Source organism: Acipenser ruthenus, chromosome 10, assembly GCF_902713425.1.
Source record: "Acipenser ruthenus chromosome 10, fAciRut3.2 maternal haplotype, whole genome shotgun sequence".
Lineage (NCBI taxonomy): Eukaryota > Metazoa > Chordata > Actinopteri > Acipenseriformes > Acipenseridae > Acipenser > Acipenser ruthenus.
In genome coordinates this window covers 39077879-39093880 of record NC_081198.1, presented here as the reverse complement: position 1 = coordinate 39093880, position 16002 = coordinate 39077879, and the positions used below count along the sequence as shown (strand labels likewise).

The window sequence follows — 16002 nt, the reverse complement described above, 5'->3', positions numbered from 1 at the left end:
GGTCCCTTCTCATTCATCTATCATGGTTTTGTTTTCTAGAACTTATTTCTACTGTAAACTTGTCACTCCATATGCAACTAATGTTTCACCTGAAACATGGAACTCTCTTTTCTGCACAGGACTTTAGGATCCTACAAACGTCTGTGATTTTTGGCATAAAACTATTTTAAACTGTAATTAGGTTTGTTTTCTTATATTTATTTTAAAGGGAACAACACACATGTAGAATATCAGTCATTCTTATAATCATGAGTGTCTTCGCTAAGAAAATAGTTTGCTTTTTCTTTAGAAGTGCTTTTAATTAAAAGTGTAATGTAAAAAAAAAATGATGTAAGAAACAAATTCTCTTCATCTGAATCGATGCATTGTGTTAGCCACTTATAACAACACTAACATCATAGGGAAAACAGAGAATACCAACAGTTGAAAATAAGAGACTTGAACCTACTCCCTCATTGTCGCAATGCCAAAATAAAGTCTGTCCCTGAAAAACACGCTTGTGATTCATTAACGGAAATAATGTAATGTAATAATGTATTGTGGGTTTTCACTGTTTTCAAGCAGACATATGAATGTCTGTACAACACACTGCAGAAAGTTATTAAGTTTAAAGAAAAAATGATATTGTTGCGTTTTCTAGATCTTATTTCCACTTTAACATGCCACCCTACTGTAGATTCACTCCATGTGCAATAGTTATTCAGGCACAAGTTATAATTACAAAGAACCTATGATTCCGATAAAAATATATTTAAAAAAATCATACATTTATTATTTAGCAGACGCATTATCCAAAGCAACTTACAGAGACTTGGGGGTGAATTATACAATACAATAGGACTTTGGTTTTAACGAGGTTAAGTGATTTGCTCAAGAGTCACACACAGTGAGTCAGTGGCTGGGAGTGAACCTGGAACCTCCTGGTAACAAGCCCCTTTCTTTAACCACTGGACCACTAAACCTCCTACAGTTATTTACTGTGATAACCCAACCCCCCCACATAGCATGTCATTGGAAATCCATTTTCCCATTTCAGTAAAACAGATGTTGTATCAGAAGGATGCTTTTAAATACATAAAACAGCATTGGTTTTACAGTGAGCAGCTGGTACCTGAGTGACTGCTTATATCTTCAAGAGCTTCAGATTGAATGCACTTGTATTTCTCAAAACTGACCTACAGTATCTATTATCCTGTGCATTGCTCATCTGTCCATTTAAAATTCTCCAGCCACCCCAGGTGGAAAATCTCAACACTAATTGATTTAACAATCTTACTTGTCAACAGTGGGATAGATTCTCCTGACACTATGTGGTTAATGGCAGTTGTGGACAAATAGATTTCTTTGTTTACACAGCGTTAACACAAACCCTTTCTTTCAAAGGACACACAATGTACTGGACTGGCTGGCAGTGTGAGTTGTCACACAAGACGGATGATGCATACAAGAGTACTTTAACACTGATAAAAACAGTGCGCTAGTAATTTCTTAATTGCAATAACATATGAGCATTGCAGACATTTGCAGTACCATTGCAGGTTCTGTTTATATGGCTTTGGATGCTTTCATCTTCACTTTTCGTATTAAAAAGCTCTTTGGATGTAACACTTGGAAAAAAATAAATAAACCATGGAGCAATTATTTTATTTCACAATGAGTTCGATTTTACTTCACATTTACACCTTTATTTTGTAAATACTCGAGGGAAAAAATGTTGTTTAAAATAACATGTACACAAGATATAAAAACAGCTATTGTGGTGATACCAGTAGTAGAGAACCACTGAGTTGCTACTAAGATAGTGAAAAATGGAAAATTGAAATTAACCAACTATAACATTTCAGATGACTTTGAGTAAAGGGACCATTAAATGAAAAGAAACAAAAAACACAAACTGTATGTTACACCTGTCAAATAGCATGTTAATCTTAAAGATCACTTAAAAACAAAACAGTATGTGTGTTGTGCATGCACCTTGAGAATACAAATATAGTACTGTTTCAGCTATAAACCTTTTAACTGCAGATTAAATAAGACACATGGAGATGAAAAACATATTGCAAGAGAGACATCTAGTGGGGAATTAACTATATTTATAAAACAACCTCCATAAATTGCAGTGGAACTAAAACTGAAATTCCTGTTTAAGATAATTAACAGAACCTTGAAAAATGTGTGATGGGTTATGATTACGATTAATAATATTATGATTAATGTATACTTATTCTTTTAAGATACTGTTCAACAAACAGCACAATATATCTAATTGATTTGCAATTAGTGCTAGTAAGTTAGTAAATATAAAAATATTTTAATTTGTGTAAACTTCCAATGAGCTAATACATTTGTTAACATACCGGTATTGTGTATCATATTTGTTTTAGAAAAGACATAGCCAGAACAAGACAGAACATATGCTAGCATTTCACACTTTATAACCATTGATTTAGGCATTCATTCTTACTCTTCCATCGGTATCTGCTGATTCTGAAAGCGTTTACAAACTGTAGTTATTGATAATTCCATCTTGTTTAATTCTTGCACTGTAGTGTGACATGAATTTGGAACAGGACGGTATTCCAGAAGTTCAAACACATGCCTACAATAAACAGGGTTTGTTTTCAAAAGGGAAGACTTTGAATTTGCTCCAGATTATTAAAGACAAACATGCAGAACAAATCACTTACCAGCCAGCATCTGCTCCAGCATTATTTATACTATGTGACTATGTAAACAAAATGCTTCTTATCCTGGGTATTTTAAATTGAATGCCAAATGAATTATACAGCTGCATATTTACCTCATGGCTCTTATCAAGTTTCAACATTCTTCAACTGATCAAACTAATTCAACAATAAGATATGCTCTGTTCTAAATAGTAAAACAAATTTTCACAGATAAGGAAAAAAATGTTTCATGAAATTGCTGTATTACCTCCCACGTTGCTGGTTTTATTCATTTTTTTAGTGCGTAGTGGTTAGGGCTCTGGACTCTTGACCAGTGGGTTGTGGGTTCAATCCCAGGGGGGGACACTGCTGCTGTACCCTTGTGGGTTTTGCTCCAGTAAAAACCCAACTGTATAAATGGGTAACTGTATGTAAAAATAATGTGATATGTATAATGTGAAATAATGTGGTTTCTTGTAACAATTGTAAGTCGCCCTGGATAAGGGTGTCAGCTAAGAAATAAATAATAACCGTTTTCAAATTTTTAAAAACTGCAGTAGATTGAACAAATTAATGCATACAGTGAGAGAGAGAGAGAGAGAGAGAGAGAGAGAGAGAGAGAGAGAGAGAGAGAGAGAGAGCGAGAGAGAGATCACACTTCTTTAAGATACAGAAAATGGTATCTGCCGTCAGAATGGCTGATACAATAAAAGCAACTGACGAGAAAACAGGTACATAACAATCTGGTTTTCAAGACATTGCACTCATCTACAATAGCAATACCTTGGATTTGTGCTTTGTAACTATTCCCAGTTACCTAGAGCTTCACTGACTTGACACTGCTAGTCACTGGAATGTTGTTATTTACTCACAGAACAATCCTTTATGAAATGGTAAACAGGTAGTGATCAAACTATTTTGAAGGTCTACACACTATCTTTGTCAGGGATGCTCTCATGGTAACTAAAATACAGCAGAATTAAGGAATATGTGCACAGTTGATTTACTGTCCTATTCTAGTACAAAGAAACAGCACCTTACCGGTAAAAGAAAAAAGGGAGAAAATATAACTAACCAAGAACCACACAAAGAAACTGTAATTAATAAAACAATTAATCATTTGCTTAAGGCTTTCATTTAAAAGTTAAATAACAGAACTGCGCATGCAGTCTAGGAAAAAAAACTGCCCTGAACACAGTAGACTAGCCCCAGTCTTGGGTATGCCCAGCAATTATATACAATGTATATGCCCCCGGTTAAAATCCCAGCTTACTCACTGACTCATTGTGTGACCTTGAGCAAGTCACTTAACCTCCTTGTGCTGTCTTTCGGGCGAGACGTTGTAGTAAGTGACTCTGCAGTTGATGCATAGTTCACACACCCTAGTCTCTGTAAGTCGCCTTGGATAAAGGCTTCTGCTAAATAAACAAATAATAATAATAGAAATAGAATTACTTTACAATGTTATTCCATAGTTTAGTCAGTGCTTCATGCTTTATCACAGAGATCTTGTTCATAGTTTGTTTAAATTCCCCAAAGACCAAAAGGGAGACAAAAGTACCAAGTGTGCACACTCCAGCAACAGTAGGAGGTTATAAATGACTGATTTTCCTTATGGCACTTTACAGAAAACTTAGGGAGTTCTCCATTGTGGGTAATCCATAATTACACGTTTTTCTTTTATGCAGGTTTGGGTGTTACACACAGTCAGTAAGCACAGCCTCAAAGTATCTACTCACTCTGACCACAAAACCAATATCACCTTGACTACTGGTAACCTTGTTTTTCTCACCCAGCAAAAGCTTTGTACTGCATGGTATACATTACTTACCCAACTTTGCAAGTACATCATGTCAGCGTAAAACCTCAGACTTTTCAATTGCAATGTGGCTTATCACTCTTTCTCATGGACCAGTAACACTGGGCTGTCACTGTCACATCATCATTCCATGACACCACAAACTTCACTCCATGGATGTATCCGTTAATGAAAAAATTATATCCTCGCTCTTTGCAGCATCAGGAGATGGCGGTATCGCGAAAAAAGCCAAAATGCAGATGAGGGGGTAAAACACTGACATCTGTGGTGGTTGTCATGCTGGCATGTTGGAAGCTTGTCCGAGGTCCTGCGGTTACTAGGGGAAACTAGGAGGAGGCGGGGCATAACCCCATTCCGGGATCGGTGTATTGCTCACCCTCCAAAACTTTGCACCTCCTCTTACAAGGGGCAAAGTATTGTAGAAGCAAGTAATTAAGAGCAGTATAAAACCACCTTCAGAGACCTGTCATCAGCCTCAGGATGGCTGTTGTGGTAAACTTCCTCATGCAGCAACACTTGGCTCTTGTTGAGGACAGGCAGGAAAACCTTTGAAGGAGAAGGGGAAGATGGAGAAGACCCCGCATATTCAAACCCAGGGTCACTTTGTTTGGGATGCCAGAGGATGCGGTGGTAAGTTGTTCTCGTCTCCCTCCGCAGGTCATCCTAGACTGAATAGCTGAATTTCACATTTTCATCACCTGGTTCTGTCCTCCTGGTAACACCAACAACATTGACTTTCTCCACTATAGAGGACCATGTGGCCTCTTTGGAAGCATTACTGAAGTTGGGTGAAGCTTTTCCAAATAACTCAATTTCATGAGTGACCTCAGCCGTAAGACTTTCTGCTCCTCCTCGGAAAACCTCTTTTCTTTTCCATGCGCCAAGAGGACTTTGCTGCCGTTCCTCTGACATATCTTTTTGTTTGGTTTGATTTTCGTGTTCCACAAATCTCATACAGCGCCTGCTGCTCTCTGTACTCTGGGCTGTGTGCAGCCGCTAACTAGCCCAATGCACAGGCGGTGCTCATTGGGACCCTCATTATCATGATAGCAGCTGTTAAGTAATTTGCATTGCTCTTAAGCTTACATAAGCCACAGTGCAAAATAATTGACTGGCTGCTAGGCAATTTGGATTTTGCAGCCACAATTGTTTGCATTATGCCTGTCCTTACATTAGCCATATAGTGTCTAAATTAGTGAGTAAGTTCGTCAATGACCCAAAACCTTCACTGGATCACTGCCACAGTGTAACAAACACCACACTATAGCAGGGAAATGTCTGGATCTCAATAGCTTTATAAAGGTAGAACACCTCTCAAACAGAAACAGTGTCATTAGCCTCTACATTTTCCATTGAATGTACTATTGTTACTTTTAAGTTTATGGTACTACTGTGAAGAGAACCACAAGCTGCTTTTCAGCCAGACATGAAAAAGTCATTAAACACAGTACAATAAAGGTGTAGAAAGGTACTCCATCAATGTACTAAGATCCAAAGCTTAAAACTAGCAACATTATAAGTAAAAGAGGATTAGTTTCCATCAATGTGTGATGCTATTCACACAATCCCACGGGTGCCTTTTACTGTAAGTTGTTTTGGCAGTGTCTTAAGCAGTGAAACTAATTGCACAAGAGACATCAACTCTCTGACTAACAACACAATGAGAGTTCAGTGCTTGCCCACATTTCTCATTCATTAAGTGCCAACCTTGACCACTCAATAAAAGAAGGGTAGAGTCCTTTCTGTGTTAATTGAATACAGGGCCTCTTTCCTGCAAAGGCAGCTGAATGGCTCTGTGTTGTGCTGAGCTGTGTGGCGGATTTTGTGATGTTATTGACAGTCCACTTGGGACTAGCTGAGACCACCCAGCCTTTTTCTCAAGTCACCAAGGATGTCATTATTCCAAGCAGAAATATGTCCCCTTTTTCAAAACTACACTAGCATTGGTCTGCAATTATAAAATTAAAGAAACAAAATTTCTTACCAGTAACAAATTACTGTATTTAACAAATTGGCAATTCTCATGTCAACAAAGCCCTTTAAAATAATTGACAAAATATGTTGAAATATCATGAAGCTATTTGTGTACACAAACACAGTTATTTGGATTTAAATAGCACATATTAAATCAAGGAAAACACTATAAATCTTTATTATAAGACCTACATTAACAATTACCACACTTAATATTTAATACCCACCAAACACTTCTAATGCTGAACCCTCTTTAGTGTCTGTCATTGTGATTTAATGCTGCCTCCTTAACACAGCACATTACAATAACCAATCTAGATCAACAACAAACAGATGATTGTTTGTTAAGCATCCTGAGGACTGACCAGGTGCAGTGGTTTTTACAGTACGGAGCATTTTCCCTCTGTTTTGACAGAACTTAATTGCAACAATATACCACAAGAGGAAACTATAAATCAGTTTTATGTACATACATCTGCCAGGTTCAACATAAACATGGAATTCAGATACTCAACATAACATGTATTTTATTGATCTCTCTTTTAAGGGATCCATAAAATTTTCTGGAAAGAAAACAGTAATATTTATAGTTAATACAGTGTCCTTAGCCAGTAGTACGAGACACTGCAGAGATCAACAGAAAACTGCAGCTCGAAAAGAAAGATTTAATTGTGACTCTGTTCTCCCCTTATGCTTCAGGGACCTTTCTCCTTAATGCAGTGGCAAGTAACCTTTCTGTCCTGAGTGATCAAGATTCAGAAACATTTCATTAGTGGGGTGTCATAATCTCAGCCTGGCCTTGCAAAGATGATATTTTGTTACAGGGGCTCAACAAGCATTTGAACAATCTGCCAGAAGAGTCGTGTATGGCTGCCATGTCTACATTTTTTTGTAAACGTGTAAACTACCTGCAGTAAACTAAGCAGCAGTTTAAAACTATGCGTAGGACATGCAACAGTCCATTTTTATTTTGAAACATGCTATATGGTAATAAACTAGGTTAAAGAAATCTGTTTGCAAGCCATGCTTTCAGTTAATGTTGAACCTGGAAGGTGAAATTGTCTCCACCCTTTCAATGACTTTTTTCCTGCTTCCCCTATTGACCGACATGCTTTCAGCCAGTAACATGCTTTAACCCAGAAGACACAGCCGAGGTGAAATGACCCAGGAAATCCAAGTACAAATAGATAATCCAAGAATAAGGCACAGAAACAGAGAGCTTCCTTTCATGTTTTATAATATAAATATATATTTGCTGTACCACGTGTCTCTTTCAAAACTGCACATTTGAGACTATTAATTAATGCAAGGGCAAAACAGGAAATGTATTTGTAGCTGCAATTACTTTAACAGATGCCATCCTGCTTTACAAACCCTGTGAGACAGGTGAATGACACAGAGATAAATATGTCCCCTGAAGATGACAGCCTTACAGCACACCACAGATATAAAAAAGAGCTGCTCTGTATTCCTGTACCTTCAGAGTTGGAGTAGTAGGTTTCACTATCAAGTTAATTCCAAGAATTACACAGAAAATAACTGGTTAGTTGTTACTGCTTTACTAAGTGAAGAGACTACAGTTATAAGCAATTCAAGGGAATAAAAATGTATATTTATTTTGGCCTTTTACATAAATAAAATCCTGAGTACAGGAGAACTAGGTTATAAATTGCCAGAAAATAAAGACGTTTTTAAAACACTTATTTCCTATTTTGACCTAAGGGGTGCAAGCAATGGCACGGGAGGGGGGGGGGGGGGGGGGGATGTCAAAGAAGTATAGGAAATGAAATGTCGCTTTACAACCACAAGCCATACATGTTTCAGTTAAAAAGCTACTTTAACGTATTTATTTCCTGTAACAGTTAAATATCATATATCATTTTAATAAGATACACAATTCAACTCTAGTAGTTGCTGTATTATCAAAAACAATTAGTTTCAAATGATCATTATGTTCAATTAATGTTTAAATGTCAATATCTACTGTATATCTTAAGTATAGTAACAACACATGACCCTGCAGAACAAGTTTATTGTGTTTCGGGATGTTACAGTGGTTGCTCATAATTTTTTGAGCTACAAAAGGTTAAATGAAATCTCTTACAAATTGACAAAGGTAAAACAGAGTTCACAACAGCATGTACCACATAACTGGAAATGGATTTGGGTTTAATATAAATGACATAATTCCTAATAATCTACAGCTATTTTTTATTTTTTTATTTAACTTCAAACAGATATTGGATTAGGCTAAAATACACCATAATATTTGGTTGACTTTAGGAATATTTTCCTTATTACATCACAAAATACATTTTGATATCCCAAAGAAGCAAGACTTGCAAGTAGGCATTTAAACATAACTAAAATCTACAGCTACAAAATTCTACTCCGACAGCATTTACCTTTTCAGGATCTCCTCCCAGTCTTCATAGGATAAAAGCAGAGAGTAGAACCAATATAACATATACACAGAAGTCCGTATTGTAAAGGCTATAAAGATTTGTTGCATGTTGTAAAGTTGCCTCCTGATTCTTCACACTGCACAAGAGGTCCTGTTATTTATGTAGCATATCTCTTGGTCCACTGCCTGGCTATCCTGTCATGCTCTGCTCTGTTGGTCAAATACTGAGTGGCTATACTTCCAACCAAAGGATCCGCTGGAAAAAAACAAACAAAAAAAAAACCACAATAGACATTTGTAGAAGCTTTTACTGTGCTTCACCTCGTAAAAATTAGATCATTTTGTTCTCTAGATTCTCATAACATTACATGTCATGAGAACTGCATGATCAGATGCACAGTGTACCAGCAAACATTTATCCAGTATTTTTTTTTTATTGTATTTTTTATTTGCAGTTCTACACATTAAACCACACTTTTTCAATTCCTGTGACATACATGCCTCTAACAACATGGTTTGGTAACCCATTCCACACTGCTCTCCAAGAACAAAAGAAAAGTTACAAATGAGAGGAGGCCATTTAGCCCATAAATGGTCTTCTGGTTACAAATAGCTGATTGATCCTGTAATACATACAAATACAAGCTTTCACTGTTTATTACATCCAAGACGATCCTCACAGGAGCAGGTCAATGGATTTCCTTTCATTTTATAGTAATTATTATTTTTATTAGTCCCCCCACCCAACTGTATTGGCCTACATTTTCAGATTGATGCAAAGCATTATCTGAAAATGATACTGACATTATACTGGTTTAATCCTGAAGGAATTATCCCTACTTTATATTGTAAAAAGACACAGCGCTTCATTCTAGTCTGACATAAAAATACATCCAACGTAAATATGTGCACACCTTGAGGAAGCCACACGAAAATAAACAAATATGATCTTCAGTCAGTCAGTTATACAAACACAATAATTATAGTCTCATTAAAAAGCAATGAACTTGTAACAGATGATATCCACTGGGACAAAACAAGCTAACCAAAAGATTATTAACTATTTTTTGTGACCAGTAGGGGGAGCCAAATCATACAAGGAGAAACGCTTCACTGTACTGCAATTTGTAATTACAGTAATTTAGATGTCAAAGAGAAAATGCCTTAGTAAGTATACACTTACCCTAGGATTACATTTAAATTATGGTGCCGCTATCCTTATGAAGGCTTTTAAAATGAACTATGACAACTGTGTGCAATTATTTAATGATAACACCTTTAGTTATTTGATACTTTTAAAAATTTCTGTTAAGGACAGCGGAATTGTAATTGAATTCATAGGTTTACTGTACAGTGTATTTGGAAAATGTTTTTTTCATGCACAAGTCTTTTGTTTCAACTGCAACATAAATTCTGTACGTTTTAAAACAACTATGAGGATTTATATACTTGACACATGGTACCTGTTTTATGTTAATGAAGACACCGGGAAACCCCCGCTTGATGCAGCAATAAATAAAAGTGCTGCCAGATAAACAATTCACACAGTTATGCTTCACAGATTATTATGATTTGCTCACCAGGATTGCAATCCGTCAGGAGGGAACAGATAGACAAGAGGACCTTTGAGATAGTCAGAGCTGGGCTCCAGTTGTCTTTCAGAATATCCAGGCAGATGACTCCCTGACTGTTGATATTGCAGTGATAAATCCGAGTGCGGAAAGTGACCTGAAGAAAAACAGACCAGTTTGTGTAGAACAGAATTTTGGGGGAATCCTATGACAGCCTTTATACTGGGGAAGAAACCAATACGTAATTCACTAAGTTCACAGTTTACACTGCTGGACAGACCATGCCCCTTTCCAATTAGGTACCTACTTCATATGTTCTAAGTTGCATTATACAGTAATGTAGGTGGCCCAAATTATTCATCTGTAACTTCAAAACAGTCATCTAGAAATTCCAAGGTAAAACTATATTGCAAATAAGATGAATTAGTCAAAACACTTGTCTACGTGTATAGTTGTATGACTTCGATTTTTGTATCAGATTTTTCTTTTTATTAAAGTCAGGTTTGGACTCATTTTGATTGTTTGTTGTTTTGGTTTCATGACACCAAAAAAGGTTTAAAAAAACGACCAACACAATTTGATAACATCAAGCGAGAGACACAATTTGGGCTAGAGGTTGGGAGCCAGAAAATCCTGGGCTTGAATCCCAGTTCACCCACTGACTTGCTGTAAACATGGACTCATCTCTTAACTTGTAACAATTGTAAGTCGTCTTGGATAAGGGCGTCTGCCAAGAAATAAATAATAATAATAATAATAATAATAATAATAATAACCTCCAAGTGCCTCCTTCCCACTCAGCTTTAATCCTGCTTAAACCCTGTTTTTAACAGCAAATGAGATGTTGCACAGTGACCAGGGAAATCAAGTTCTTAAAGCTGTAAGTTTAGTCACGGGGTCATGCTTTTACAGCTTTGGAGGATAAAGGGGGGTGTTGTCTCCTGTCCTGTCTCATTCTTACTGCTTACTGGTATATATATATAGCTACAAACAAGACAACTGAACTCCCATGGTTTTTAAGAAGCAGCCAATATACAGCAGTCTGTAACAGTTGCACACAATGGTGTGATAATTAAGATTAATGCTTTTTTAAAAGACAAATCACTGTGAGCAGAGGCAGACAACAGTAAATACATGCATGACAAAGAAGAGTTTTCTTAATTCAGAGAAGGCTGCAATTTAGAAACAAATGATGTTTAAGCAGAATTTAGAAAGCGCTACTGCATGTTTAGTATGTAATTTCTGCTGAAAAACTTCCTTCATATCAGGGACCAACTATGAAAGAAAATAAGCATTTTTTCCCCCGTTTTTATTACATTCAGGTAAAAGTCAATGATGCTATAAGCAGGAACATAAAGTATCCATTTCTTAAATTTACTATGTGTGCATTTTTTTTTTAATGCTTTTCTGTTGTAAATTTATACACTGGTAGTTTATTATTATTTTTAATGATCTAAAACATATGTAGTTAAACTAAAAATCAGAATACACTATACGTGTACACATATTATAGTTATTACAGTACAATAAATAGACAAAACATGAATGTCTCCTTAACACTTTATAGAGTATTACATTCCTGGATGTCTTATAAACTCATTTACAATATTAGGATTTGGCTATTACAGTTTAATTTGATATGACACCTCCTAATCTGGTTTGTTTAAAAGTGTAAATTTAAATGAATATTGATACATTAATTCATCCAACAACTACAAAGCTCAGGGATAAAGTATTCCCCAAAACTGCATGTCAAAATCAGCATCTAATTAAATTGGAATGGTGTGGGGGACTCCTTCTGAAACTGTCAAGGTGATAAATATATACTGGAAACACAAGGATTATCATCATCTGTGTTTTCAATTAGTTATTCACAGCAAAACACATCAGTTACAAAAGAACACTTCTAATTTAGTTAAATCATATTTTAAAATGTTTGGAAAATAGAATTAAATTACAGTTTGAATAAGGTAATGTTGAAATGTATGATTATATCTGTATTGTATCTTAATAGTATTGTTTTGCAAACATCACGATGACTAATTCATTTTTAATGATTGAATCACTAATTAACTAATTGAGGGTTATGTGTTACTGTATTTAATGGTGTTGGCTTTGTCTATTCACTACAGCCGCCTGGCTGAAATGTTGCTTTGTTTTTAACTTTGTTCTTTTTAAATAATAAATAAAAAATAATGGAAATTTGATCTACAATCTATTATTATGGTGTTGCATCTCTTCTTGCATCAAATCATTAAATCATATATTAACAATGGCTTGCAAACAAAATTACAGCATAAAATAACATGTGTAAATGAAACTACTGACAGTGTGAAAACAGGAACCCAAACTCAAAGCTGCACACTATACAAATATGTGGCTTATTAAAATACAGTACAGTTGGGAGACACTTCTGTACTTACCTTTGGTGGTTTAAAGGGGTAGTCTGAGGAAAAAGTAATATCCAGAAAGAAAACTCCTCCTTCATACACTGAACCTGGGGGCCCTAGGATGGTAGACCGCCATTCGTATATATTATCTCCTTTTGGACCAGCACTAAAAAAAAAAAAAAAAAAAAGGAGAGAATACTTCATCATCAACGGTTATAAAACTTTCAGTGCACTTATACAGTATTTGTACTTACAGTAAAAAGATAAAGAAATGGGACTGGTTTCAAACAGACGCACGGACTCAGCATACAGAATACATACTGTATATACTTTCATATAAGCTACCTTACAGATAGGGTTTCAAATGTTTAAAAAAATGTATTCAGGTATTTTCTACTTGTCATCATACAGTACATACATACAAAACAGTGTAGATCACAAAAGCCAGTTGTCCAACTACATTACAAAAACAGTTAGAAATTAATAAAACCTGCATTTTATACTGCGAGACTTGAGCCTCTCAACTGTATACTCACACATGATTTGCCAGGTTTTGAAGGGGGAAAATTATTGAATATGTTGCCAATATGTAGTACTTTTTTTAGTAACAACCATCAGGTACTGTACATCACACCCCAATGATTCTCATCACACTTTTCATTGGCTTTGTTAGGCGCAAGCTTTATCCAAGAGGCTTACCAAAGCAGCATTCCTGTCATGTCATTCCTATTTCAACTACTTGATAAGAACTGTATCTCTCTAAATACAGCAACACGCCAATATTTCACTACACTGTGTTATTGAAGTGCAGGTAAAGTATGTCAGAAAGCATGACTGATGCCAAGTCCTTACATTGCATTTCTTATTAGCATATATAGCATATCCAAGAAGGCTGTAAATAAGTGTTAGACACTAAATAATTTAGGCAACTGTGCTCCATTTGGTACTCTGCTCACCCACTGGCCTAACAGGCAATTATCTTTTATAAATAGTGGACTTGTCTGAAAAGAACAGCAGGGTGACACATCCTGAAACCACTTACGTTGTTATTTCCTGTTGTTACGGCAAGGATTTCTTTCATCTCCTAAACTATGGTAATAAAATGAATCCGATATGCATCACCTAAAAGGTGGTAGAGTATACTTTAACTCAAGAGAAAAGGGAAGTCTACAGTACTTAAACACACTGTTCAAAAGATTCAAACACCGCCATTGTTTTGGTTTAACAACATTGTTGCCTTAAGGTATTAATGCTGCTCTATGACATTATTAATGTCACACTCTGGGGCTCTAACCATCATTCAGAGATTGCTATTCAAATTATGTAACTGTGATGTTAATCGTGTCATCTCACATTTATTCCTGCTTAATGCATCTCACATTTACCTGCTAATAAAATTGAATTATGTAAGCAGTATGTACAGTGTGCATGCAGAAGGATGTGATTTTGGTGACAAGACGTACATTAATATTAAAAACTTTATTTAAGAAGTCCAGGAAAACCATGCATAGCATTAACCACACTTAGCTTCTACTGGTACTTCCCATCAATATTTTCAGTTTCTAAATGTAAACAGAATTTAGCAAACTCATAAAGGCTAAAATACAAAGACAATAATAAAATAAGAAAGCAGTTACCAAATGATTTCTACTACTGTACCATAATACATTGCATATAGTAAAAGTGGAAGTTATTATTCCTAAATTTAAATTGGGTATTTTATAAATGACTGCAGTGTGGAAAGAGTTGAAGATAAACAAAGGCAAATTCACAAATACAGTATTCCAGTTGGATCAGTCCTGTTCAACATAAAGCAGCTTTCTCTTGTCTCTCGACGCTGAAATTTTTAGTACTGTGTTTAATCAGTATTTTATATTGCTTATAAACTACTCATACCCACAGAACATTATAGCTTACTTTATTAGTAAACATCCTTAGAATAATTTTTTATAGTACTTTACATTATGACGCAGTCTTGACTGGGTCACAAAAGTGCTGATAAAATGGAATCGTTTATGATTGAGGTTCTCAATCATAAACGGCATAAAATGACAAAAGCCCTCAAGTTCTCTTTATCACTGTTGTTGTTTGTTAGCTGCTATAATTATAGCAGTGCCGTACAATAATTTAAAATTAATGAATCACAAAATGTGTGTTTCATTAACTGATGAACCACAAATTAGAAAATAGCAAGATTGGGTCAAGTAATGTGATTAACTTTTAATGAGCAATGTACTCAAATATTTGTGTTAGAGACTTGTGAGGTTGTGTGTTGCTGGGATCACAATGACTTTAACACAAAAACATCCAATATCCATATGTGGTAGGGCGGACACTCCTGTCCTGCAGCAGTTACTGTCCACTCTCATATGCATTTTTAATGTTCACCTTTAGTGGAATGGATATTGTTGCAAAGCAGTTTGTCATTTATGAGACTGTTGTAAGGTTTAAAAAAAAAAAAAAAAAAAAAAACACTACTGCAGGTAAGAAATTATTCATTCACTACAGCAGTCAAAAGGAAACACTAAGGTTTTGTTAGCAGTAAATATTTTATCCCGAATTGTAAAACCAGCTATTTATAAATGATTACCTCTAAACTTGCATTGTATCAAAAGACATGTATTGGGTGATTTCCCTCTTGCTGGCAAACAAGTCCATAATCAAATGACAGAATATGACCCGGCCTCTTTATCCTACAATTTGAGGGAAGTCAAGAGTCTACTCTGTAATTACACTAATATTAGATAAATGTCTATATTACAATCCATCTCTGAAAATGTCACGTTCAGCTTTTTTTTTTTTTTTTTTTTTAAAGAGTGATAAATGCACTGCACTTCTACAATACAGGGTCTAACATTTGCTCAAAATACACCTCCATCAAGCAGCACTATTATCCCAAAAATGTCAGCCAGAGATACTGTACATGGCAAGTATATATTTTTTTACTGCAAGATAACCCCTTATTTATCAAATATACTACCCTGGACTTAGAGCAGGATTACTGCATTATAGGATCAATGGTTGAGACAATATTCTAATAGTTGCTACAAGGTCTACAGTAGTATAGTACAAGCAGTCTAAAACTAAGACATGATTTCCAGTTTGTATTAAACCTTTTAAGAAATAAAAAAAAATGTACTGTATAGACAGCAATGGACAGAATTTTAATTTTACCACA

The 16002-nt window shown here is 35.5% G+C and overlaps 1 protein-coding gene across 2 annotated transcripts in view; it reads right to left on the bottom strand.

Annotated features, from left to right (window-relative positions):
• Nucleotides 1–8471: 8471 nt before the first annotated feature.
• ube2e3 (ubiquitin-conjugating enzyme E2E 3 (UBC4/5 homolog, yeast)) overlaps nt 8472–16002 on the bottom strand; it is a 29609-nt gene continuing 22078 nt past the window's right edge. For both annotated transcript variants that reach the window (XM_034002134.3, XM_034002124.3), the window contains exons 4-6: nt 12858–12990; nt 10444–10591; nt 8472–9119 (exon numbers count right to left, since the gene is read on the bottom strand). In XM_034002134.3, the coding sequence (XP_033858025.1) occupies nt 9022–9119; nt 10444–10591; nt 12858–12990 (379 nt within the window). In that variant the 3' untranslated portion in view covers nt 8472–9021. The remainder of the gene's footprint in view (nt 9120–10443; nt 10592–12857; nt 12991–16002) is intronic.